This window comes from Capricornis sumatraensis, chromosome 1, assembly GCF_032405125.1.
Source record: "Capricornis sumatraensis isolate serow.1 chromosome 1, serow.2, whole genome shotgun sequence".
NCBI lineage: Eukaryota > Metazoa > Chordata > Mammalia > Artiodactyla > Bovidae > Capricornis > Capricornis sumatraensis.
The window spans coordinates 107,875,072-107,902,579 of record NC_091069.1 but is presented as its reverse complement, the minus strand read 5'-3'; the positions used below and the strand labels follow the sequence as shown (position 1 = coordinate 107,902,579).

Below are 27,508 nucleotides of genomic sequence, written 5' to 3'. Positions count from 1 at the left end.
CCCCAGACAGCCATTTTGCTTTTTTGCATTTCTTTTCCATGGGGATGGTCTTGATCCCTGTTTCCTGTACAATGTCACGAACTTCATTCCATAGTTCATTAGGCACTCTATCTATCAGACCTAGGCCCTTAAATCTATTTCTCACTTCCACTGTATAATCATAAGGGATTTGATTTAGGTCATACCTGAATGGTCTAGTGGTTTTCCCTACTTTCTTCAATTTAAGTCTGAATTTCGTAGTAAGGAGTTGATGATCTGAGACACAGTCAGCTCCTGGTCTTGTTTTTGTTGACTGTATAGAGCTTCTCCATCTTTGGCTGCAAAGAATAGAATCAATCTGATTTCGGTGTTGACCATCTGGTGATGTCCATGTCTGGAGTCTTCTCTTGTGTTGTTGGAAGAGGGTGTTTGCTATGACCAGTGCATTTTCTTGGCAAAACTCTATTAGTCTTTGCCCTGCTTCATTCCGTATTCCAAGGCCAAATTTGCCTGTTACTCCAGGTGTTTCTTGACTTCCTACTTTTGCATTCCAGTCCCCTATAATGAAAGGTATAAGACAAGTCAAGTGGACATGCAGTTTTTCCAGCACAATATACTGAAGAAATTATCCTTTTCCCCTTATGTATTCCTGGATCCCTGTTGAAGGTTATTGGTTAACCTTATACTTGTGAGTTTATTTCTAGTCACTCTATTCTGTTCCACTGGTATATATGTCTGTTTTTATGCTAGTACTATTTTGCTTACTATAACTTTGTAATACAGTTTGAAATCAGGAAGTACAATGCCTCCAGGTTTGTTCTTCTTGCTCAAAATTGCTTTGGCTTTTCAGGGTTTTTTTTTGTTTTGTTTTTTAAATTCCATATGAATTTTAGGATTGTTTTTCCAAAATTCTCTAAAATTATTATTGAGATTTTGATAAAAATTGCATTGAATCTGTAGATTGCTTTGGGTAGTACCAGCATCTTAACAATATTAATTCTTCCAACTCATGAACATGGATCTCTTTCCATTTATTTGTGTCTGCTTTAATTTCTCTCATTAGTGTTCTGTAGTTTTCAGTACATTGACATTTCACCTTTTTGGTTAAGCTTATTTCTAAGTATCAGAGCAATTTTTAAAATTAATAAATGAATACTGCAGAAACATTTTATAATTCTAAATGACTCTGTGTGTGTGTGTATTAGTCGCTTAGTTGTGCCTGACTCTTTGCTACTCCATGGACTGTAGCCCACCAGGTTCCCCTGTCCATGGGATTTCCCAGGCAAAAATACTGGAGTGGGCAGCTATCCCCTTCTCCAGGGCATCTTTCCAACTCAAGGAGTGAACCTGGATTCCTTGCACTGCAGGCAAATTCTTCACCATCTGAGCTACCACGGGAAGCCCACTAAATGTCTACAAATAGTACAAAATTCAAAAAAATCTTTTTTGGTGAATTAACACTTACAGCTATCATAGGAAGATACTCAATTTGCAGCAGCATTCTCTATGATTTTATTATTTTTTTAAAATGAACCCACCAGTATTCTGCTACTGTGGTTAAAATTTTTTTTGAAGGGTTGTAGTCAAGGCAATGGTTTTTCCAGTGGTCATGTATGGATGTGAGAGTAGGACTGTAAAGAAAGCTGAGTGCCGAAGAATTCATGCTTTTGAACTGTGGTGTTGGAGAAGGCTCTTGAGAGTCCCTTGGACTGCAAGGAGATCCAACCAGTCCATTCTAAAGGAGATCAGTCCTGGGATTTCTTTGGAAGGAATGATGCTGAAGCTCAAATTCCAGTACTTTGACCACCTCATGCGAAGAGTTGACTCATTGGAAAAAACTCTGATGCTGGGAGGGATTGGGGGCAGGAGGAGAAGGGGACGACAGAGGATGAGACAGCTTGATGGCATCACTAACTTGATGGACGTGTGAGTCTGAGTGAACTCCAGGAGTTGGTGATGGACAGGGAGGCCTGGGGTGATGCAATTCATGGGGTCACAAAGAATTGGACACGACTGAGCGACTGAACTGAACTGAACTGAAAATATATTAATGGGGACTTTCCCAGTGGCTCAGTAAAAGAATATGCCTGCAACTCAGGAGACACAGTAGTCTCAGGATCGATCCCTGTGTGGGGAAGATCCCCTGGAGGAGGATATGACAACCCAACTTTCTTGCCTGGACAATCCCATGGATAGATGAGCCTGGCGGCCTATAGTCTATGAGGTTGCAAAGAGTCAGACACAGCAAAGCGACTGAGCACACAGCAGAAAATTTACTAACAACCAAAAAAGAAGGAACAGTAAACAGCTACTGAATGTATTTTCTTATTTACATGTTTCAACTGCAGTAAGCATGTTTTAATCAACGTTTCAAGTAATTAAAGGAGTACAACTCCTTCTTCTCCTTTTCAAAAGAAACCAATGAGCCCTCAGGCAGTCACCAGATTGGGAGAGTTGGGGGTGCTGACTGTTGAAATATTATTCAATCAGGCTAATTTCCTTATGCTACTTTTCAGGTTAGAGGGAGGAGGAAGGGAGGAAACCAGATTCTCAAGCAACCCTGGGCATTAGGGGAAATTTCCCTAGAGGAAATCTCCTCTAGCGACTCTAGAGGAGATGCTAAAAGTTGAAGTCAGCTCATGGTATTGCCCTGGTCTTTGGCTTGGCATATTCCTTTGGGGATCCACATTTTCTCATTTAAACTGGGACATGTGGTTGATATCAGGAGGGACAGCTGAGGTAGGTACCATCCTGGGAAATCTGTACCTGACTCACTTCTGAAGGTTCAGAAATTTCTTACTTCCTTCTTTTTATTTATTTACACTATCCTACTCTCTTTAACCAAAGGCGAAATTACACTAACCAGGTAATTTGTACTACTGCCTCCACGGTTTCTCTTTGAAAGGACAAGGTGATGGAGAGGTCAAAGAAAATGTCAAAATCCAGGTATCACAGAAGCGGTTGTATTGAAACCATCCTTACCTTTAGTGGTGGATGGGAGGTTGGGGATAAGAACCAATAAGATGTCTGGATAAGGTGGTAAATGGGAATCTCAATTTTGGTTTACACAGAGTACATAGTAGACCTACTGCAAAACTGCATGAGCTCAGCCTCCAAATAGTTTGGCTCCAAACTCGGTCCCTGTTCCTATCAGACCTGGGGCTGGTCTTGCGTGCCCGTTTCTAAATCCCTAAGGAGGGGTTACCATAATAGTTCTTGCCTCATAGAGCTAGCTGTTAGGAGACTGACAAAGTGAAAGTGAAAAGTGAAAGTGAAGTCGCTCAATCATGCCCGACTCTGCGACCCCATGGATAGTAGCCTGCACCAATAACACACATGTAAAAGCCGCACTGTGGTGCCTGGCGCATAGTAAGTGCTCAGTAAGCTTTCCCTATTATTAAAGCACTGAAATGTTGACAAACATCTTGCCTACAGACCCTTTTAATGGGGCAAGCATGGGCAGGGGCGACAGTTGCAGGGGTATCAGGAGCACAGCTTGAGAAAGATGCACTGAGTCCAACTCCTGCCTCAGTTGGTAAAGAATTCGCCCGCAATGCAGGAATCCACCTGTGAGGCAGGAGACCCCCGGTTCCCTTCCTGGTTCTATTCCTGGGTCTGGAAATGGCAACCCACTCCAGTATTCTTGCCTGGAAAATCCCACGGACAGAGGAGCCTGGCGGGCTACAGCCCATGCGGTCACAAGAGTTGGACACGACTTAGCGACTAAACCACCACCACCACCATGTGCCAGGGCGAGCACAGCCAAGGCTGTTGGGCAGTGAGCTGTGTGCATGTTTGGGGGGTGGGGTGGCACTGCGTCCAGGGCACGTACGATCCCAGACGGTTACTAAATGGCCGTCCAAGCTTTCAGCTTGAGTTCTGTAAGTGAACCCCCAGTAAACATTGAAAAGAATATCGGTTTGAGCCGGAGTGTTAGCCTGTCCTTAGCAACAACACGTGGGTCAGGCTATGCGCATACAACAACAAATGCCAATGTGTGCCAGGCATCGTTCTCAGCGGTTTATGAGCATCAAGTCACTCGCAGGTTATCACGGCCCCTAGAAAGTAGGTGCCCTTCACAGCCCCCTTTTATCCAGGAGCCGGCCCCAAGGTCAGGCAGCCCGCGAGGGATGGGGCCAATAGGGAAGCCCTCCAGCCACTACCGGCTCCAGGCGCCCACTTTCTGCGGCGAAGGGGTCCCGGGAAGCCGCCCCTGGGCAGCCACGCTGGAAAAGGAGAGCTTGAAGCAAGGGCGCTTAGGGCAGCCCACCCAGGTAGCTCCCCCTGCGGAGTAGGGAGTGGTGGTGTGTGGTGGTGGTGGGGGGGGGGGGGCGCAGATCCAAGCCGCAGAACGTTCCAGAATCTGGGTGAGCGGCCGGGGGTGGGGCGGGGGTGCGGGGAAAGAGAACCCCGTGTCCCGCAGACATTCCCGCGCGGAGAAGCGTGGCCGTGGACCAGGCCCCTCGCGCCCCGGAATAGGAACGCACGCGCGCGCGCGCGCGCGCACGAACCGCACCGCACCGCACCGCACCGCAGCGCACGCGCACACGGGGGGGGGGGCAAGCTCGCCCGCCGCCCAGGACGAGATGGGAGGCCTGGAAAGTTCCAGCTGGTTCGAGAAGCATACGTAGCCAGCGCGGCAGCAGCAGGGTCGGGGGGGTGGCGATCGGTGGCTGCTGGCGGCTTCCGGCCGGAGAGACCCCGCGGCGCGTCTCCGCTCAGTCGCGCGGGCCCTGCCCGGGAACTGGGGGCTGGGGTGGGGCGGGAGAGGGGCGCGGGAGGGTCCCCGGTGGGGGCCGCGCGCCGCTGAGAGCCGGGCTTTTCGATGGGGGCGCGGTGAGGTCGCCTTAAGGAGGGGGCGTGGCCTGGCGCCCGTGTGGGGGGTGTGGCCCGCCGAGGGGGCGTGGCAGCCCGTCTGCGCAGCTGCCAGCGCCTTTAAGCCCGGGCTCGCGCGGCCGGAGCGTGCTGTCGCCGCCCGGGAGCCTTCCGGCCCAGTCAGTCAAGTCCGTCAGGTTCTCCGCGCGGGTCAGCCCACCCCCGCCCTCCGGTGTCCCGGGAGCCGGCTCGGTGCGGAAGCCACCCGCCGTCCATTCGGGCATGCCCCGCTACGAGCTGGCTTTGATCCTGAAAGCCATGCAGCGGGTAAGTGACCTTCCCACCGCCTCCCCCACCACCTCATCTCTCCTCAGAGCCCGCCTTCCCCGCTAGGCCGCCGCCGCCGCCCCTTCCCTCAGTCCCCGCGCGGCCGGAGGTTGAGGGGGGAGGCGGGGGGACCGGGGCGGCGGGCGTTCTTGCTTGAGGGGGCGCTTGTGGAGGGGGGGCGGCCCCCGCCGGCCCGGCGAGGCCGCGTGCGCGCGGGAGGCGGGGGTGTGCCGGCGCGGGAGGGTGTGTGCCTCGCACGCGGCCTCGCCGGGCGGGCGGGCGGGCGGGCGACGGGAGGTGGGGGGACGGGCCGGCCCTCGGGATCCCAGTGAGAAGGTCCGCGGGGAGGACACGCGCCAGCGCGGGCCCGGAGCCCGGGGCCCCCCGCGCGCCCGCCGTCGCGAAGCTGCCTCGTCGCCGGCCCCGCTCCGCCGCCTCCCACTCGCCTCAGACTGCCTCCGCCGCCCGCCCGCCCGCCCGCCCGCCTTCCACTGTAGCGCCCGCCGGCCGCCCCAGAACCGTCCGTGCTCAATAAAACCTTCCCCAAAGCGTGTGTGCGTGTGTGTGTGTGTGTGTGTGTGTGTGTGTGTGTGTGTGCGCGCGCGCGCGCGTGCGCGAGCGGTTGTGTCTGGACTACGGTCGCGTAGAACCGGCTCTCACGTTAAAAAAAAAAAAATTCTTTGACTTTATCTTTTTCTGACTTCAGCGGTAGTCCTACTCCGGGTGCCCTTAGCCCAGTTTTCATTCATCCAAGTTGTGGCCTTATTTTTTTTTATTTTTTATTTTTGCGCCTTCCGGAGGAAACTTGTCTTCCCCCCCTTCCCCCCGCCCTGCTTTTGATTGCTCTTGAGGTAGGGGATTTCAGATTTGGAGGGATGCTAAGCGATCCTGCAAGCCCGTTCCACTCCAGGGAATGGTGTGGCCAAGGACAGGGACCTCGCAGCCCGGAGCCGCTCTTCGTTCTCTGTTCTGGGTCAGGTGCTCCTCAAGCCGTCGCCGAAACCCCCATTCTTCTGTGAATTTGGTAACGTAGCTTGTGGTGTATGCTTTTTTTTTTTTTTCCCTCTCTCCCCCACCCTTCCCTTCCAGGTATAGATAACGACAACAACAACAAAATATTGATGTTTGGACTTAGAGAACATAGCTAGCTTCTTAACAGCGCCAGAGACTTGGGCACATTTTATATTTCGGGTCAGTTTTGAAAACGACCTGTTAGAAAGTTAGGTGGTACTTAAATTTGGGGCTATTGGAAAACTACCAATCCCAGAGCATTAGGAAATTTTTACGTTCTTTGCACACTGTGAGCTGGGAAGGCACCAATGTCTCTGGATCAGGTCTGGAGAGACTGGTCAGGCATGCTGTTGTGGCCTCAAGCTTGTTCTTCCTGAATTTGGGGGACGATAAGGTTGCATTGTTTAGCCTCTTAAGTATTACCGCTTTCTTGGCCCACTTCGCTCTAAAATGTAGCGCTTAAGAGAATAGGAACAATGAAAAAAAATCTTCCTTTTAACTTACCCCTTTTAGGAGGTATCAGAACCTAGGAAATGTATTGAAATTTCTTTTGTTTCACCTTGTTTTAGGGAGAAAGCAAGTATCATGAGTCAATGTGTATAGTGTTTGTTTGTTCTATAAACCTTTGAAATGAAAATTCAGAACTCTTCTTTGTCTTTAGCATAGCTGCGAGTACTGTACATTTGTTGAGCTTCTAGTATGTTAAATGTACTTATTATGTTATATATTTTTTATTTTGTATCCTGTAACAACCACTATTCAATCATCTGTGCTGTGGAGCACACATAATTTTATTCCAGATGAGCTACATAGTGCAGTTTAAAATAATAATTCAATTAACCTTTCTTGAAATCCTGGCAAGTGTGTGTGCGGGGGGTGCTTTGCAGATAATCAAGGTGAACTCCTGCCTGGAGGCGTAGGCCTCCACGGCTGCAGATAAGGACATTGTAACGATGATGATGAAGTTGTGTTGAAGAGATCCTTGACCTAAATAAAGTAAGATTAAACGATTAAAAAAAAAAAAGCCTCTCTTTTTTGTATTCATAAAACTTGCTTTTGAGTAGGTTGTCAATTTGAGTAACAAACACAAAACTTTCTGTCTTCCAAGTTCTGCTTGCTTTCAATTTGGGAAAATTGAGTTCTAAAATAAGATCAATACTTTGGGGGAAATAAATGAAAAATGATATGATGAGCTTTGACAGGCTTCAGGGAAACCTTTCTGACATGCAGCAGTTTTGTGGTTCTGCTATAGGTAGCGTATTGTATGTAACTCCAATTTTAAGTAGCATGTCTTTTATATTTTTAGATTCTGAAATGTGTATGTCTCTTACGGTGTACCTTTTTGATGACTTAATTTCCACCTCCCTCAAGTCATTTATGTATTTTGGAATGGAGAGAATACTCTAGGTAATTCTTAGATGTGGATGTTGAGACTAATTTTTGCAGTCTTTTCATAGATTCCCAGAGAGATTTTTCTGTTTCTTTTAGGGGGTGAGGATATTCTATAGGCCTGAAGAGTGTTTGAGCCTGGTGGGCTACAGTCCATGCGGTTGCAAAAGAGCTGGACCTGATTTAGTGACTAAACCACCCCCATAGGCCTGAAGAGCATTCCTCCTCTCTTTAGGGTGTATTACTTTTCCTTCTCCAACTCTTGCATTTCCTTTGACTCCCTAGCTCAGAGTCCTTAAAATTGAGCATAGAAGAGGTGTTGAATTTAAGAGGCAGATACTGTGTTGAGGCTTTCATAGCATTTCTTGTGTTGGAGCCCCACTGCATTGTAGCAGTCTCTATACGAGTCCCTATTGGAAGATTTCAGGGTGTAATACGTAGAATGAATCCTTATTGAACTAGTCACTTAGACGTTTTCTCTGTTTGCAGTTGGGAGTCAGTGTGAGTCTGCTTTTTTTGCACTTGCAAGTCTGTGCACTTAGGAATGTAGATGCCAGACCTCCCAAGAAGAAATTTATTTGCAGGTACCATTTAGCTTGAGTTTTATTTAACACACATATATAAAGTTGTCTTATTTCCATAATCTGGTGCAAAAAGTAGATAACTTTAATTCTGAAAATTGATGCAGTAAAGTCATGGATGTGGTGAAATTAGACTTTTAAAGGTCATGATTAAAGCCATTTGAGAAGGTGGATGCTTAGACCAGTATTAGACCATTATGTAGAAGGGTCTCCAGAATAAAAAGGTTTTGAGAAGCTTGTCATAGATTAGCATTGTGAGAGTTATATTCACTTCTTGCAAACACAGTATTCAAGGCTGTAGTGTGGAAGGACACAGCTGCAGAGGAAAGACCACACACTGCAAGCAGTCTCAGTCCAGCCTCTGGAAGACATTTTCCAACAACTGAAAAATTAACCAAGTACCTGTGAGATGATGAGTTTTCTCCACGTTCCCGCTGACCTCTTACTGTGGGAAGTTTAGGTAGGTAGAGGAGATGAGAGGTCATGACTTTGGTGGGTGAGATATGACTCTCATTTCTGAGGTCCCTTCTCTTTTGAGAGTTTGAGAAATGGGTTATGTCTTTTGAGTTCACTTTGAAATTTGATATAAAAGATTGGCACTTCATTTAAGCTAGGTAAAAGAATGAATCAACAGTTTTTTAACTTTAAAGCCATGTACTGTGTTGAAAAACTGAACTTTGTAGAAAAATTTGTATATTTGGGATAGGCTCAGGAAGAGGATTTTGAGGTTAGAAAGAGGTCTATGCAGAACATTTATATTTTTTGGTTACTTAGTTTAGGAACACTTAACATGTGTTATCATGTTTGCCCAAAGGATGATAACCAGTTGGAATATTTAGAGTTGTAAAATCCCGGGGAAAATATTTTTTCCTGAACTCTTCTCATTGCTACTCAGGAATTTTTCCACAAAGAATTAAAGGTTAATGGTTTAAACAATAATTAGTTCTAATTCTTAGTTTAATTCTAAGTAAATACAGGTGTGTACAATAAAATAGCATTTATATATCCTCTTGTGTATTTTTTCAAATAGAAGTAAAAGCAGATGGCTACTTTGAAAATCTTTTTCATTAAAACAGATTTCACAAGTTTATGTTCAGTATCTTTCATACTTAATTTCATTGAAAGTCAGATTATATTTAAAATTTTAAGGTAGCCCATTGAAATAGTTCTTTGCAAGTAAAGAGTTTTATGATGTGCTGAGTTTATGACTTGGGTTTTATACATTTAGAAATAGAAGTATAGTTATATTCTAGTTTCTATAATTGTACAAAGCAATAGGTTTTCTGATAATGCAGGAAAGAGTTTGTCATATTTTTCTTCAGTCAAGCTTTTTTGATTAGAAGACCTGGCAAAAGTGTATTCTAGAGTTGTATCCCAAGTTTAGCGTCTTGTGAAAGTAGTTTCCGCAAACTGTTAGCATTTTAGATACATTCTGGAAGCGTCGGGTCTAACCAGGAACTCAGTATGAGACTGGCCACCCGTAGGTCATTGTAGCTTGGCTTGCTTGGCAATATTTGATAACTAGGAACTAGTGGTACTTTTGCTGTCAGGTGGTGGCAGACAAGTTCAAATGGAAACATCCTTGTTCTAGTTGTCAGATGACTGTTTTGTTTTTTTTTTTTTTTCCCTCCCTCCTCACCAGCATGCCCATAACAGCTTAGCTTGTACCTTTATCTTCAGTAACCACCCTTTGTGCTTTGTCTACTTGCAATCAGATCACTTAAAACAGTTACCCAGTAAGGAAAGAACTGAGCCTTGTGGGCAAGCAGTGTCGTACTTTGACTTGGTACTAAAGTTTTCTTGAGTTTCCAGTTAATTGCTGCAGCAAGCGATTGAAGAAGGAATGCTGTCTCTGCCCCTGACCTATAGCTAAGGTACAAGCAGTGGCTGGGGGCTGAGGAAGCCTTCCTTACCAGACATGGTTTGTATGTGTGAAGACTGCTGGTCATAAGTTGACTTTCTGCACTAAACTTTCTTCCTTTTCTTTGTGATTCGCACATTTAATGCAGATGTTTATTGCCTTTCAAAATCTAGATGTTTTCACAATGCAGACTAGCATTGAAGCTTCTCAACCTTTAGATTATAAAATCACTCCAAGGAAAACTTTAAGTTTGAAAGTAATGAAGAAATTCTACAGTAATGTTTTTCATCTAGTACCTTCACTGTATTTGTAGTACAGGTAGGATTTATCTGTTCATCATGAGGAATGCATCTGTTCAGTGGAAGGCAATTCTAAACCAACAGGGACTATTTGCCAACACATGTAGTTAATCTTTCTCAGGGGAATCAAATTGAAGGAATTAGTCAGATTTAAAGAAGTCATTAATATTTAATGAATATCTGGTAAATTACTAATTTATCTGAAGGAAAAACTATCATCAGAAGTTTGGAAAAAGACAGTTAATCCAGTCCTAATATCCTTGTTGTGCTCCAAATAGCAGTTGGCAAACTGTATGGCTCACAGGCCAAATCTGACCTGTTGCCTGCATTTGTGCGGCCTGTAGGATTAACGAAGGATTTTACATTTTTAAGTAGTTGGGAAAAAATTAAAAGTTTTTATGGAAGTTATATGAAATTCAAATACCAGAGTCCATAAATACAGGTGTGTTGGAACATAACCCTATTCATTTGTTTATATTTATTATCTGGTCCTTTACAACAACAACAAAAAAGCTTGCTGACCCCTGATTTAGAGGAAACAGACATAATTTCCTAGGTTGACCATTTGTCTTAACTTCTTACGGAGCTATATCCTGGGATTTCTGCTTTGATCCCTTCCTTTCCCTCCTCTTTCTATACTGTACCCTTGCCTTCGTATGGTTTGACCTTCATATGGTTTGCCTTTCTTTGGTAACAAGCCAAGAACTCTGGCATTTGGTGCTTTTCTGTGCTGGTATATTCCCATGGCGCTGCTAACTCAGTTTGGTTCAAACTTAATGAGTCGCCTACCCCCAAACTTACCTGAGTTGTTTCTGTTTGTGGCTCCTGTTTTCTGTCACATGGGGCTAAACCAATCCAACTCTTTGTTCCTGCAGTCTTATTCCCATATAGTCTCTTCTCTGCCCTAGCTGAGCTACTTAGGTTTCTTGCTTGGGTTCTTGCAGTTTCTTAGATGATCTCTAACATACTGCTGAGGGGAGGGTAATCCATGCCTATAAATATGCTTTCTGGGGTGCAGAGATACAAGTTCTTGAAATACTTTGAAAGAGTTAAATTGGGATGCATTTTTAGAGAAATAATACAAACCATTGTTACAGAGCATTGTGGTGATGCCTTTTTGATTACTTTATCACCTTCCCATATCAGTTGACTGTGTCAACACCATTGCCAAATTACAGCACATTCAGAAATGTGCTCTTTCTCAGAGATATTCGGAATGAAGTCTGGCATCCAAGGCCACCTGTGATACGACTCTAGTCTTTTATTTTAACCTTATCCTTTAGTTTCTTTCATTCTCCATTTTTGTACAGTACTGAGTAAAGAAAATTGCTGTATATCCCTATAAATATCATTCCCTTTAATTTCCTTTGGTGCCTGTGTGACACTGCTTTTTTGGAGTGATCATCTCCAAGAAAACGTACCTCAAGTTCATTTTGACTCAGTTGGTGTATGAAACAAATACTGTGGACCTGCACTGTTATGAATTGTAATCTTTCCTTTGAATTTGCATGGTGTTTGTCTGTGTCTTATCCTGTGGACAGCTTTCTTGTTAGTGTTACAGTTTATTGGTGAATGTTTCACATCCCCTTTGGTAGGTTACATGTGCTTGAGGGACAGGTCTGTTTCACGTCTGCTCTGCTTTACCCACAAGGTTGATGCTTACTGAGCTGCCTTGGGGCTTCCTGTTCCCATCAGTCTAAAGCAGTTCTTGACTATGAGACAGCATGCTGACCTCTGGTGCTAGTAAGTTGCTTTCGGATCAGTGCACGTTGCACTGAGGGAGTTGTATGCTTACCAGAAGTTGTGTTGGTTTCCACAACTATTTCATGGCAGGTAATCTTGCTCTTATAATAATTTAAATATGTAAACTGATGAAATGAGTACAAACTTTTTTTTTTCCTCTCCTGAAAACCAAGTTGGATTCTTTGGAAAAACAAGCTGAAGGTGAGTCCCTAAAATAATGGCTGTAGAATCAGATGTAGCTGTCATAAAGTGGTGGAGAGAAGATAACAATAGTCCAGGATGATTCTGTATGTAGACTGTGTTACAAGGACTCCTTAAAGCTTTGCACTTTGGTGAAACTGGAATGGAGATGGTAGATAATGAATTTATAGATAACGGTTTAGATCAAGCAGAAGGAACTTCAGCAAGGAGCTCTACGTCATCAGTCCCATTCTCTCAAGGGCTTGACTTCATACTAAGATTGGGAAATACACTTATGTATTAAATGTAGGTAAAATGTTTAAGGTATGTATGATTTTTTTTTTAATTTCCTCTTGCAGCTTTAATCCCTTTTTTACTTAATACTTTTGTGTATGATTGTTTTGGATACAGATGCTTCCGCTTCAGTCAGTGCTCCAGTTTTTGTTTTCTCAATAAATAGAAGAGCAAAAGATCCGAAATGAAGGTCCTGGTTGTGTTATGTTGGAATAAACAAAGAACTGACAGTGGGGCAGCAGAAAGAGCTTTAGAGACAATGAACCTGGATTTGGTTCCTGGCACCTGCCTACAAGGAATCGTAACCCTCTTGAATCCTCATTTCTGTCTCTGAAATGGGAGTGATCCGTCAGTTGGAGGGTCTTTGAAGATAAGTTGGTAACATAACCTTGGAGGCAGTAGGTGTTCAGTATGTCATTAAGGTACCTTTGTGCTTTCAGGCAAGGTATTAAACTTTATTGTAATTTTCCATTATTCCCACTTTATTAATGAAGAGACTCCAGAAGATAAATTTTGTGTAAGCTACCAGAATCCAAGACTTGAGTCAAACCTGACATATAGCACTTGCTCAAAAGTTTTTGAATTGAACATGAAAGTTTTAGAAGTGAACATGAGCCATGCTTCCTAATAGCTTGCATGCTAATTAAGTAAGGTTGAGCTTTTGCATCCGTGAAATGTAGAATGTATGTGAGGCGTCCGGTGAATGAACTCCACTGCATGGAACAGCTTCTCTGTCAGACAGATGTGCAGTGTTGATTCAGCAGCTGCCAGCCTTTGCCAGGCTGAGTGCGCTGGGATTCCTTATCAAGAACTAAACTGTTTGAAGCTGGACGTTGTTTCATCTCTGTCTCTCATCTGACCTTGTATAACTAGAACTTAGTTAGACTTAGGTGTATTTTAAGTGAGGAAAAGGTTGGAGAAAGCAAAGAAAATCTAAAGAGAAGAATTACTTTAGATAAGCTTGTAAGTCTCAAAATGATTTGAGGCAGGTGAGGGGAAAGCTTAGTATCTTAATCTTCAAGTAAATTTTGATTGCTGTTTGGTGAATTGCTGCTGAAACTTCAGGGATGACCCTGTTTCAGTAAAATCGACACATGGAGCTGGTGGATCATAGCCTAATCGATTTCTGTTGCCATGTGATACCTTAAGTTAGTATTTTTCTTTTCATTTATTTTTTTCTAACTTTTAATTTTTGATGGAGCAATGTATCATAAGACTACATCTTTCCATTTAATAGTTGATTTTTTAAAGAGTTTCTTTTCCATTCCTATTGGTACAGATTTTATAAAGGAATTAAAACAGTATTTTGCATTATAGTATATGTTGCTGGAATGTATATATGTCATTAACATGATTGAATTTTAAATAATTATCTTGTAAGCCAGAGGTACCTATGATCCAAATCGTCAAGACCATTTACAAGAGAATGCACATTTTATTTTGATGTGTATTTAACTGTCAGCCTCTTAAGCCCAACTTTGTTTCAGACTTAATTTGTGACTTTTCTTGTACTGGATTATTTTATTCTGAAGCTCCATAATGAGATACTAGATGATACAGAATATCGAGCACTTATGAAGCAGATTTGAGAAATGTGTGTGAGTGTATAATAGTGGATGAAGAGATAAGAATGTGACTAAGAAGATTGAATAGTAATGCTGGTAATTTTAAAATCATTTTCATTGTGTTTGGAGATGGCAGTGTGAAGTAAATATGTCCATGAGTCAATGAGAAAAAGCTGTTAACAAAGTTGTCTGAGAAATAGAAAGGTTATGTGTTGAATTCTCTTGACTTTGGTATGTTAAAACTGGTAAGTATGAATTAGGCTTAGATTATTTTGTTGGAGTTTGTAATGTTGTAATTCAAAGACTGAAAGGGGTTAGTGGGCCTGTGGCAAAATCGTGGAGCTGCTACAGGGGTGTGTGCACGCGTGCATGTGTGAGTGCATGCTTGCTCATGCTGGTGGTGCTGGTGCCTACTACCACTGTGTATTATTGCCATGGGGAGTGCGGGCCTGGTTTTGCCAGCTTGTCTTTTTCTATCCTGTTCTTAGCCACAACTCCATATTATAGGAAGTTGATTTTTTGGGGGTTACTTTTTGTCTTTGTTACATTTTTAGATGTTTGCACCATGGTATTGAAGCACCATGGATCTAAGGAAATGTGTCTGTTGGTCAGGTTTGGCTAACATCTTATAATTTCTGATTTAGATAATGGGTTTTAGATGTTCTTTAAAGACATCCTTAATTGCCTTTGGACCTCTTTCAGGATTTAGGCTACAGAAATTGCCGCTCACATTGACAGAACCCATCTAGTTAATTGACCATTGATTTAAAATAGGACTAATAGTAAATGGCAAACACATCCAGGTCTTTAAAAGGAGGATCAGTTTATTTGGACTAGTGGATTATGTATGCCCATTTCGGCCAAGCGCACAGACTTCAGAGTCACACAAAGACTGAGGTATGACTTAGTGTGAACTGTCAGAAATTGGTATTCATAGTCCACTTTGTCTTTAGACAGCTGGGTGATTGCTTATTTTAAGGATGCTTTAGTACAGTTTGGTTTACAACTGCTGCACTGAAGTCCTACAGGTTTGAAATAATGCTTCTTGAAAGAGTCTGCTTTATCTAGAAGATGACATTTTTCCTCAGGGTATGTCTGTGAAATTCACGTTAGCTTATATGACACATGACCCTTGGAATATAGTATCACTATGAAAAAAAATTAGGTGTTTCCTCTAGTCAGAGTGTAGGTCAGGGGATGATGTGACGTTACAATGTTTGGCCAGTCTTCATGTTTCCATAGAACGGAAGCCAAGTTGTTACCCTGACTGACTTTCCCTCTGTGTCTTTGTAGCTTCCCCACTCCCACTCCAGGTACTCTACAGCAGGTTGCAAATAAACTCGGGTCCAGTTGGTTCTTCCCTACCTTTCAAGTCCAGGGTCCAATTGACTTGTTCCCACTCACCTCCCTCATCATTTTTATTGCGATTACAGTGCCCTAGTTAAGGGAATCCCTACCCACTTTGGTAACATTTCAGTAGAGATTGACATGGATGAGAGCTTAAAAATGGAATCGCAGGTGAAAGCAGAGGCTTCTTAAAACCTCCATCTGAAGCACTCAATGCTCATAAAGTGGCATTTGCCCGTTTCTGCCCTAGCATCAAGAATTCCTGGTTTTGAATTCCCTGGCAATCCAGTTGTTAGGACTCCGAGCTATCACTGCCGAGTGTGCGGGTTTTATGCCTGGCCAGGGAATGAAGATCCTACAAGCCCCATGGTGCTGCCAAAAAAAATAAAAAATTCCTGGTTTTGTCTTTGTTTAGACTTCGATGTTTAAAATGTCTCCTTGGCCATTAAAATGCTTTGATTTTGTCAGGTGTAGAAACCCAAGGGCAGCTATAACAGCCAGATCGCTATGAGCCTGGTGGGGTGCCGTCTGTGGGGTCGCACAGAGTCGGAAACTGAAGCAACTTAGCAGCAGCAGCAGCAGTTTAGTACGAGAACACCTTGGCTGTGCGGTGGTCAACTAAGTTTGGAGGTAGGATCTTTGTCAGGCATATATTACAGGGAAGGTGTATTTAAGCGTGGTTTTAAAAAAGTTGGCTTCAACCAAGGTAAATACATGACCCAGTAGTAGGTGGTTTTGATTCTCATTCTTTCGTGCCGGTATACTGTTTGTTTTCTGTTTTGTTGGCAGTGACATGAGAGTGCAGTTTTGTAACATTGACTCGAGTAGCCTGATTGGTTTCAGGAATGCTGTTCTTATGAGGCATTCTCTGAGGACCAGGAGTTTGTGCAAATCCAGTTTAAGAAGATTAAAGTGAAGAAATTCCTCCTAATACCCTTTCCTTTATTAAATATTTTACCTGATTTGGATGAAATAATTGGAAGCTACTTACAATTTCAAAATCTCCTGCCTTCTGACATCCAAGGAAAGCATTTCTGATCTTATTTCTCTGTATTTTACTTGTTCTGTCTTTGAAATGTAAGAGAAAAATCAGCTGGATTTGTAATCTACAAAACCATGCCTCAGTTTTATGTTCACTTCTTAGGTTCTGTTCAGGGCATGATCTCGACCATTCCTTCCAAAAATTGTTAGTCTGTTTATGGTCCTGTTGTTTATTTCTTGAAAATGCTGTATTCCCCAAACCTTTGAGAAGATTAGAAGATTTAAAAGTTTTCTAACCAAAAGCATCTGCCTGAGGAATCATCCCAATTTCAGGATCTTCTGTTTTATGACTTGGCCTCCTGGGAGTTAGAATCTGGTTTACCAGGAAGACTCTTGTGTTTACATTTTCTGGCCTCAGTCTCATGGAAAAATGAGAAACTTCTTGGCCTCTCTTCTTCTAGGAACAGTTTTTCTAGGAACGTAAAATTGAAACCAAGTAAGATACGAACGGAAAGCATGAAGGTAAACCACCACAAGTTGACATGGTTGGATGCCCCACATCTATCAAACTTATGGCTTGTAATACCTAATCCTCAGTGGCTGGTTTAAGCAAGGTGCGTGTATTGTGTGTGTGTGCGTGTTATATGTGTGTGTATGCGTGTGTATTCTCCGTTTTACACACGAAAACACTGAAGCAGAAAGGTACTCGTGACCACACAGCTCAGTAAGGTGCCAAGTTAGGATTCTAAAGGCAGTCTCAAAGCTAGAAGCTAAACTTTTGATCACTGCATCCATTGTAATAGCATTAGAGCTAAAAAGTTGCTTTAGACCAAAGGAAGTGTTTCACATCTATTTTGAGTGCCTACCACTACCATGTGTTATAAACTATCGGAAAAAGTTGCAGCTTTCCTGGGGCTTGCATTCTAATGAGGGAGACGGAGGAGTAGGTGCTGTGAAGAGAAACATCAAGATAAAGGGACAAAGTGTGGCGGAAGGTATTTCTGTTCCAGTGCTCAGTCAAGGCTGAGACTTCAGTGGGGGAGCGAGCCTTGGCCACTAGCTGTGGGCAGAAGAGCAGAGATGAGTGCTGACATGTTGGAGTGATTATATTAACATGCATTCAGTCTAGCAGGCTTGTATTTTATAGGTCGTCTCCAAGCCTTTCCCGAAAGAATTGACAGTATATGATGGTTGTTGAATGCTTACTTCTCTCTCACAGGACTTTTACCTAGTAATCTACCTTGACTGTTTTGATGATGTTGACTTGAAGTACATGTTTTTTTCCGTTTTGTAGAAGTGAGAATTAAGACCTGGGCTCATACACAGAAGTAACTCGTTTAACGAATCTCTGTATTGTACCTATCACCCAGCTTCAACAGTTATCAATGTTTACCACTCTTGCTTTATCTCCACCACCCCTTCCTTTTATTCGTTTATTTTTTGCTGGAGTACTTAATATTTTTTCATCTTAAAATTTTACACATTTAGAAGAGTTATAAGAACCATTCAGTTAACACTTGCATGCTTTTCCCCTGGATCACTAGGGATTAAAATTTGCCCTATTGGCTCTTTTTCTGTACCATTTGTTGCAGGTATTGTTGACATGCCTTTCTTAGGAATAAGGACTTTCTAACCATAGCATGACCATTACAATCAGGTTTGACATTACTACAATCCAATTGGAGAATGTTCAGTTTGTGTTCAAGTTTACCTTATTCCAGTGTTAGCCTTTACTTCTTTAATTCAGTATTCAATCAAAGTTCATGCATTTGGTTGTTACGTAGTCTCCTTGGTCTTGAATAGATCTTGAACCATTCTTTGTCATTAAAGACATTGTCACTTTGAAGAGTCCAGGCCCTCTGGTCTGGAGAGTCCCTCAATTTGAATTTGCCTAGTTGCTTTCTCATGATTAGAGATAGGTTAAACGTTGTTGGCAGGAATTTTACACAGGGATATCAAAGTATTATACCAGGAGACAGGTCAGTTTGTCCCACTCTGAGGATGTCACACAATCATTTGGTATGGGTGATATCCACCAGATTGTTCTATTATTAATGTACTTTTCTTCCTTTAGAAATCATTAAGTGGTTTATGGAGTGGCAAACTTGAGACTGAATATTCTTTTCTCCAGCAGTCTTCCATTGGATTTAGCATTTATTGATCATTCTGAATCAGTTGGGGTTACGAAGAGTTGGACACAACTGAGCAACTCACACACACACGTGTGTATGTGCATGCAAATACTAAATCAGTTTTTGCTGGAGTCCTTGAAAGCAAATGCAGATACAAAAATTCACCTGTAAATATTTAGTATATATCTAAAAGGTAAGGGCTTAAAAACAAAAACCAGTGCCTTTTTGCCACCTAACTGTAATTCCTTAACTTCTGATATCCATATACGGATGTCCTAAATTGTCTTAGATGTGTCACTACAATTGACTTGCTTAAATCTGAATCCCAGCAGAGTCGACAGGTTGTATTTACTTGATGTTTTTGCAAGAATTCTGGGGTATTGCATCATGTCAGGAGGCAGCTGTTGTCAACTTCATCCATCCATTCTGAAGTCCCTGTCAGATGTTTTCACCTTTTAGCATCAACCATAACCATTGCCTCAGAACATTATTTCATTAGGGATTACAGAAGATGATTCCCAGATTGCATCATTTCCTCTGAATTGATGAGCAGATTTTTTTTTTTTTTTCTGAGTTGTATTTATTTCTACTTTTTATGTATATCTTCCTGGGGAGTGTTGTGAAAGGATACATTCTTCATCTTTACTTCACAGAGGATGGTTCTGGACTTCCTTAGTAATTCTTTTACTATGTCCTCAAATTTTCTCATTTGTAAATTGGGAGCAGTTATCATGCTTACCTCTTGGGAGATTTTGTGAGGATTAAATGATCTGGTGCATGTTGTATAAAAGTGGTGCCTGGCACTCGAGTTGGGAAGTGCTAGTTATTAAAGTAAGTTTTTAATGAACCCTTCAAGTGTTAGTGGAGAGGCAGAGATGGGAAAGATTCTTCCTGCGTTGACATCAGCAGGACGCTGGGGCCTGTGTCGAGGGAGCTGAGGGAGGTGCTGCTTGCCCACACCAGCATGGAAACAGCTGTAACACACGAAGCACGTGTCACTGCTCTCAGTGAAGTGGCCGTTGATGGCTGCAGAGGTGAGATCTGGGACACGTTCTGAAGTAGAGTTAGCACAATGAAGGGATGTAGGTAGGTAGATGAGATGGTGGCTCCAGACAGATTTCTATTGTGTCATGGCCCATTGAGGTTTTTATCTGAACAAAGGGCAGCATGCTTGCCTAGTCTGATTTACCTTGTCATTCTGTACACTCTCAACCAGTGCTGTTTGAGATTGCAAATCACTTTGCTCAAGGAGAAAATGCTCACCTACTTCTTGGCCTTTTAATCTATCTTCTGTTACTGCTTTAAAACCCAGTTGTTGATGACTGTATAGACTATTGGAAGTTTAACACTCTTGATCAGGTGCTTATTCATTAATATTGGATTCATTTAACAAACATTTGAGCCCTATAGTGTGTAAGATGATGTTCGAGACAGACCAGCCACATCTGTGAACCTGAGAGACTAGTCTCTGCTGTCATGGAATTTACATTCTGGTAGTGAGTGGACTGCAAGGTGATCCAACCAGCCCATTCTGAAGGAGATCAGCCCTGGGATTTCTTTGGAAGGAATGATGCTAAAGCTGAAACTCCAGTACTTCGGCCACCTCATGCGAAGAGTTGACTCATTGGAAAAGACTCCGATGCTGGGAGGGATTGGGGGCAGGAGGAGAAGGGGACGACAGAGGATGAGATGGCTGGATGGCATCACTGACTCGATGGACATGAGTCTGAGTGAACTCCGGGAGTTGGTGATGGACAGGGAGGCCTGGCATGCTGCGATTCATGGGGTCACGAAGAGTCAGACACGACTGAGCGACTGAACTGAACTGAGTGAGGTGACAGTAAACATAAGGAAGATTTATTAAAGTACGTTAGAAGGTGACGCGTGCTGTGGGGGAAGAAATAAATCAGGGTAAGGAGAGATGGAGATGGTTAGGGAAATGGTCAGGGTGCTAGCAGTTGAGATTATTTGTTCTGATTGTGGGTCTACTTTTGAGATAGTCAGCAGATTTTGCTGATGGATTGATTGTGTGTGGGTGGAGGGAAAGTGAGCAAGCCTTCAAGTGAAAGTGGCTCAGTCATGTCCGACTCTTTGCAACCCCGTGGTCTTTGCAGTTCATAGGATTCTCCAGGCCAGAATACTGGAGTGGGGAGCCTTTCCCTTCTCCAGGGGATCTCCCCAACCCAGGGATTGAACCTGGATCACCTGCATTGCAGCTGAATTCTTTACCATCTGAGCCACAAGGGAAGCCCAAGCCTTCAAGGATCGCTGTTAATTCTTGACTGGAGCAATAAGAGTAAGGATGGAATTGACAGTCTCTGAGATGAGGAAGAATTCAGTGGAATAGTTTCAGAGTCGATGAGCCAAATTATATATACTCCCTGGGAAAAGGATAAGTGGTTACAAACAGTTCATTCAGTAAGAAAAGTGGTCCATAGGTTTTACTATGAGAACTCGTGTTTATAGATCATAGAGCTGACTCTTTCAATCTAATGTCTTAAAGATGGAAGTTAGCAGAGGAAGGAAGTTAGCAGAAGAAAGAAGGATGACTGAGACTCATATAGCCATGGTAACAAGGTCAGGTGTAGAATAGACTTTGAGACTTAATTTTTAAATTCTAACACTGAAAAAGAGAATAGAGGCAAAAGCCTTCGTCTTGGATGAGAAACTGGTTAAACCTTGGTCTTCTAGCTGGATTTTCTGATCTGCACGTTTTTACTTACATAGGAAGCCTGTACCTGGGACTTCTTTTTGTTTTAATCTCTTTATTTTCTTTGTATATATATCCATCACGTATGATCAGACATAGATATTTAAGTTGGACTTTATCCTATGCACTTTTTGCAGTCTCTTCTGTTAGCATTTGTTATTTATACACCTCAGGTGTTTTCTCTGCAAGCTCAAATATTTTAAAACTTTTTGATGATGATGTTGAATGATCTTTTATTAATATTGTTTCTGTTAATAAATTGTTCTTTTTCATTAAAGGTAGTATTGTGTAGTGATTAAGTGAAAGAAGCAGTTTAGACACAGATGGGAGTACAAATCCAGATGTAAACATAAATAACTGTATCTTGGGGTGTTAAACTACCTCACTGGTTTCAGTTTTCTTGTGTGTAATATCATAATAATTGTACTTCTCTCACAATTATTGTGAGGATTAAAGTAATGCAGACAGCACCTGCAAGGTGTCAGGGCTTAGTGCCAAGTTTTTATTTTTTAATCTCCATTATGTATAACTTACATGATAATCAATCTTTTTTTTTTCATAAGCAAACCACGCTGAGCCTCTTGAACTCTTCCCCATTCAAAGTTAACACCAATGTTTAGTCATTGGGATTACATTATATGGTACCATAGGCACTACAACTCTGTTATTTTACATCTTCATTTCTCTCAAAGAAATAGGTTATTGGAGTTTGCTCCATACACATGTTCTAGTATCATCCAATAAAGGTTGAAACCAGTGGTAGTTTCAAAGTTGCCCCCATACCCAAAAGGCCTTCATTCTCTGAGACTTCTTTAGAAGAACAAACAAAACCAAAAAGACCCATTGTGAGCCACACTTCTGCAGTGGTAGAAGCAAATTAAAATGACTACATCTCAGGGGATTTTTGTATATGGATCAAGTGATACGTTTGGTGGTTTATGAACTTTGCTAGGTGAAGAAGATTTTACTTGAAGAATTCGTTTACTTACTTGGGAAGCTGTACCTCCTAATCCCCTTCCCACCAGTACTTTGCTGAAAGTAGAGCTGTTCTGCTTGGTTGAGGCTGCTGGAGTGGGGCTTTAATCCCTGCTCATTCTGCCTCACCTCCCTCCCCTGTGATGGGACACAGGGACTAGGAACCCTCAGAATATAAACCCTCAGAATAAGCCATTTGAGTTTAATTCAGGGCTTCGAACATTTCTTATATACTTCCAAAAGCTCAGTGAGATTGTAGGCTTAGTTGAAATACTTTGCCAAAGAAATTTAAGGGCAGACTCTCTTAAAAGTTTTAGGGACTGTTATAGGACTACATTGGAGAAGGCAGTGGCAGCCCACTCTAGTACTCTTGCCTGGAAAATCCCATGGGCAGAGGAGCCTGGTAGGCTGCAGTCCATGGGGTCGCAAAGAGTCGGACCCCACTGAGTGACTTCCCTCTCACTTTCATGCACTGGAGAAGGAAATGGCAACCCACTCCAGTGTTCTTGCCTGGAAAATCCCAGGGACAGGGGAGCCTGGTAGGCTACCGTCTATGGGGTTGCACAGAGTTGGACACGACTGAAGCGACTTAGCAGCAGCAGCAGCAGCATAGGACTACATATAATATCTCCAGCTCCACTTGTAATTTTGAATTGGCTGGAGTTGATCTAAGTTGTATTAGAAGCACTCAACTTTCGTTTTGGTGTCACTGATAAACTGCTCTCATAGCCAAGCTCTACATTTTTAAGGTAAGCAGGGGTTGGGCAACAGAAGGTCCTGTTACAAGTATTTACATACCAAGCATGAGTAACCTATTCCACTAGTGGAATTGGCTTTATTGGACTTCTAATCAAGATGACAAAAGTGAAAAATATGTTTGGAAAGTAGATTTTTATATTAATTTAGTGAGCTTTTTTTTCTTGAGTTTTACTTGAGTGAGCTTTATTTGAATGAAGTGATGTAGATAGGCACTAATAGTTGATGAGGTGGTTGGGAGTCAGTTTAAAATATTTGTGAGAGAACTGCATATTTAATACATTATTTCATCTATTTCTTTTTATCAATAAATAACTTCTAAGATGCTCCTGTGGAGAAGGGAATGGCAACCCACTCCAGTATTCTTGCCTAGAAAATTCCATGGACAGAACAGCCTGGAGGGCTACAGTCTATGGGGTCCTAAAGAGTTGGCCTGGAGGATGAAATGGCAACCTACTCCAGTGTTCTTGCCTGGAGAATCCCATGGACAGAGGAGCCTGGCGGGCTACAGTCCATGGGGTTGCAAGAGTCGGACATGACTGAGCGACTGAACATGTAGCAAGCACAGCACGAGAAGCTCCTAAAATGCCCGGGGTATCGTTGGCAGTTTACTTTGAAAGAGGCTTACAGCACCACTTCCAGTCTATGCAAGTTGTAGATGGTGAAGTGACATTTACTGAACACCTGTCTGTCTGTTGCACTGGGCAAGGTGACATACGTTCTAGGTGTTACTTACTCTTTATCAAACCGTTGGGTCAGAAAATGCACAAGACTTGGCACGCCTACTTTTGACAGTGCTGGATTCTGCCTGTTCAGATTGTCCTTTTTGAGCCCAAAGCTAAAAAGATTGTGGTTTGGTCACTTTGAGAGTCATTGTGTTCTACTCCTTGTCAGTCCACAGGCCTCATTGAGTTGATTGTGACTTGGAGCCCTGACGGCTTTAGGAATTGTTTTAGTTGTTCTTTGGTTTCTGTGGCAGATGATTTTCTTTCTAGAGTGACCATACATCCTATTCTGGACAGAGTGTCCCAGAATAACTTCCTAGTTTGGAAGATAAATTGTATGGTCTCCCTAGATAATAGAAGAGAGATGTTAGATTTGGTCATTATGTTTTGATATATTATGAAGAAGTTTAATAGCTGATGTTAATTTGGTCTTTCCTATTTGACTCTTTCTAGTTCAAACAGCAAATATTTATGTATGCTTCTCTATCTGGATTAATTCTTCAGTTGTAATTTAGTTCATCCAAGTACATGAAATAGTGCTTTCATGTACCAAGATTGTATTCTAATTTTGTGCAGAACTTCCAATAAAACACTGCTTTCTGAGAAGGAAACCCCCTCCTGTTGGCAGGAGTTTCTCTGTTTCACGACACCCTTGTGTTTGAAATTGGCTAAATTTATTACAGTGGCCATTATAACTAGGGGACTATTTCTTTATACATTCTGTGACTATTACTTACATTATGATTGTTTTCTTAAAAATGCACTACAAAGGACCCAGCTCACATGCTTATCATCACTGTACCTACTTTATTCCTTGTCCTACATTTCTCACTTAAGGGATTTATCTCAACTGTGAACCAGCTTAGTCCTAGAAATACGAAAACATAAATTTAAAGGCACCTTTTAGCAGCTGGAGAAAAAATTTTTCCATGTGGCTTCTCTCTAACAGTAAAGGAACTCTGGATAGTGTTCATTATATTTTTATTGTAGAAATGTTTGGTTTTTAAAAAGAGTGAGAAAAATGCAAAACATACTGTATGTTTTATTTGAGACCATTTTTAGGAATTGCACAGTTCATTTTCTGAAAGGCTGAAGTTCAAGCCTGTGATAATCTCTAAATGACTAGATATGAATTTGGCTGCATTGTATAGGGTCCTAAAGTCTAAAGTCTATGGGGTCCTAAAGTCTAAAGTCCTAAAGTCTAGGGGGTCCTATTTTACATCTTTCTATAAACTGATTTGACCTATTTTTATTTTCCTTTTCCAGTCTTTACTAGGTGCTGATTTCTGGATGTTTTTTGTTTACATTGGAGAAATCTTAAATCCGTCCACAGACTGTCACAGTGTCCTGTGACATGGGGGCTGCCGGCAGTGGCTTTTGAAGGATCTGAGGAGGCAGAAAGTGTTGAGAACTCAAGCCCTGAGCTAGTGTTTACCTCTTCCTTCCACTCCTGCTCTGGGCAGAAAGAACATCTTTTCTCTAGCTGACCCGCTTGCTGTTCTCGGGAAGTTAGGGGTTAGACCAGCCTAAGCGTTCATCAGGGAGCGGAGTATGGGTTAGATGTCTGACTTGCATCATGTTTGACAACGGGAAACAGTGTGGTCGATTTGCAGCGCTTCCTAGTGATCGGAGAAGGAAGGGCTTATTTTGTGTCTGAGCGCTTTGTTCTTTGAACGAATAAGCTGCTGTAGTGGCCACTACAATGCGTACCCAACTCCACCTTCCCTCCAAACAAGAATAAACACACTGGGTGTTTGTCTCTTCTTGAGGAGATGGCCAGTGACTGCCGTTGAGAAGAGAGACACTTGAAATGGCCCTCGGACCAGTGAACTAGGGTTATCTGTGTGAAGTTGGAAGAGAATGGCAGGGGTATGGCTGGATGTTGGGTGGCAGTGGGAGCTCTGTTGACGACAGGGAAGAATCTCATAACTGCCAGCTACGGTTTTGTTTGTAGTTGAGGACCTAATTCTTACACTGAAACACTAAAGGTGCCGTTTATAAATAATTGCTTATTAGTTATTTGATTAGATTTTGTTTGAAATTTAGGTAATTCTTCCTAAATAATATCCAGTTTTTTTTTTTTTTTTAATAACTTGAATGTTTCAGGGTCAGAGAAAGTAGTCATAGAAATACTACCAGTTTCAGGATTTGGCAAGAATAAAGTGATACAAGTCCCAGCTTTTAGTGTATTTTTGTTTTTGTTTGTGGCAGTTTTACTCATGCCAGTCATTATTGACACCACGTTTTAGGACGAAGGATTTTAGTCAGTTTTTTTTTAAAAGTATAATTGTTCTAGTGTGTTAAGCTTCAAAAAGGCATAGAGAAGGGTTTAAGACATTTCTATGTGGCACTATTATTTATTAGACTGAAAAACTAATATGGTAGAGCATTTATATTTCAGCTTTTTTTTCTAGCTCCTTAAGCGGTGTGCTGCCAAGTGACTAGTACTGTGGTCTGTTTTGAAAAGAGATGGGTTTAGTATCATTTATAGGACTTGATGACTTTGCTACTAATTTTTACAGGAAAATAATCTAGGTTCATCAAAAAGCATCTGCTTTGTCAAGCATATAAAAACATTTCACTCTGAGGTTGCCTTACCTCAAAAGGAGAAATCACTTTAGCGGTTAACATGTGGAAGGCGTTAGGTTGAATAACAAAATGTTTTGCATATTGTTCCTCAGCTCCAATTATAATTACTTTGAAGGTTCAGAATTTATCTCTTTTTCCAGGAGAAAACCTGTCATATTCATAAACTCAATTTTAGGTAAATTCAAATGTCGGTTTTTTGGTGATTTTCTTAATCCAGGACTGAAAAAAATCTGATTAATATTGACAATAATTTGTTCCCTAATGGCTTACAGATGTCTATTTTGTTTAGGTTTGGGAGATATGACAATAATGATGTTGTTTTTCAGTCTTCCAGAAAATTTTTCTCTTTTTGCCTCCTCTCCTTGCCTTGTATACCGTTCAACAAGAAAAAATACTTTTTTCAGTGTCTTCCTTCTAGCTAGCAGAATAAAAATTTAGGGTTGTTTATAAATTGTATGTTCCTGTCTTTGTATGGAACATCTGGTTTCCCTTTGAGGCAGGAGCCATGTCAAGTTTCTAGGGTAATGTGTGATGACTAGCACAGATGGACCTTTGTAGTAGGAATTCAGGGAGATTTTGTGACAGTAGTCTACATAGGTTAAGCAATACTTGATACTGTGTGTGGGAGTGGATGATACTACCTAGTAGATTCCTGTTCTATCTAGGACCCTAACTTAGCTACAAAATATATTACTCTTAGAACGCAGCAGTGTCTGAAGATTCATTTTGTTGTCATTAAGTCGTGTCCAACTCTGTGCGACCCCGTGGATTGTAGCCCATCAGATTCCTCTGTCCATGGGATTTTCCAGGCAAGAATACTGGAGTGGGTTGCCATTTCCTCCTCCAGAGGATCTTCCCAACGCAAGGATCGAACCTGTGTCTCCTGCACTGGCAGACGGATTATTTACCACTGAGCCACCTGGGAAGACTGAAGATTCATTTAGGTGACCTTATTTATTATGAATAGAGTCCCCCTCCCCCAGGTTGCTTTACGACCTCGGTGCTTTTCCAGTCTGAGACTACCACAGTAAAAGAAGAAAGGGCAGTGTCACGGTGGGCAGTTGTCGGTTGCCAGAGAAGTTAGACTACTTACTTAGGACAGTATATTTTTGTTTTCAGTTCAAAATGATAAATATTCTCCCTGCAATTAAGTGATAGCATGGATTGCTCTTTCCTGTGGAACTAAAGTATATATATTTAAATTTTTTTTTTTTTTTTAATAATGTCTTGTTGCGCCGTTTTGTTAGAC

The 27,508-nt window shown here is 42.1% G+C and overlaps 1 protein-coding gene across 1 annotated transcript in view; it reads left to right on the top strand.

The window, feature by feature from the left end:
- Positions 1–4,109: 4,109 nt before the first annotated feature.
- MRPS6 (mitochondrial ribosomal protein S6) overlaps positions 4,110–27,508 on the top strand; it is a 67,014-nt gene continuing 43,615 nt past the window's right edge. Inside the window, exons 1-2 of the mRNA XM_068967574.1 lie at positions 4,110–4,253; positions 4,903–5,121. Of these exons, the coding sequence (XP_068823675.1) occupies positions 4,110–4,253; positions 4,903–5,121 (363 nt within the window). The remainder of the gene's footprint in view (positions 4,254–4,902; positions 5,122–27,508) is intronic.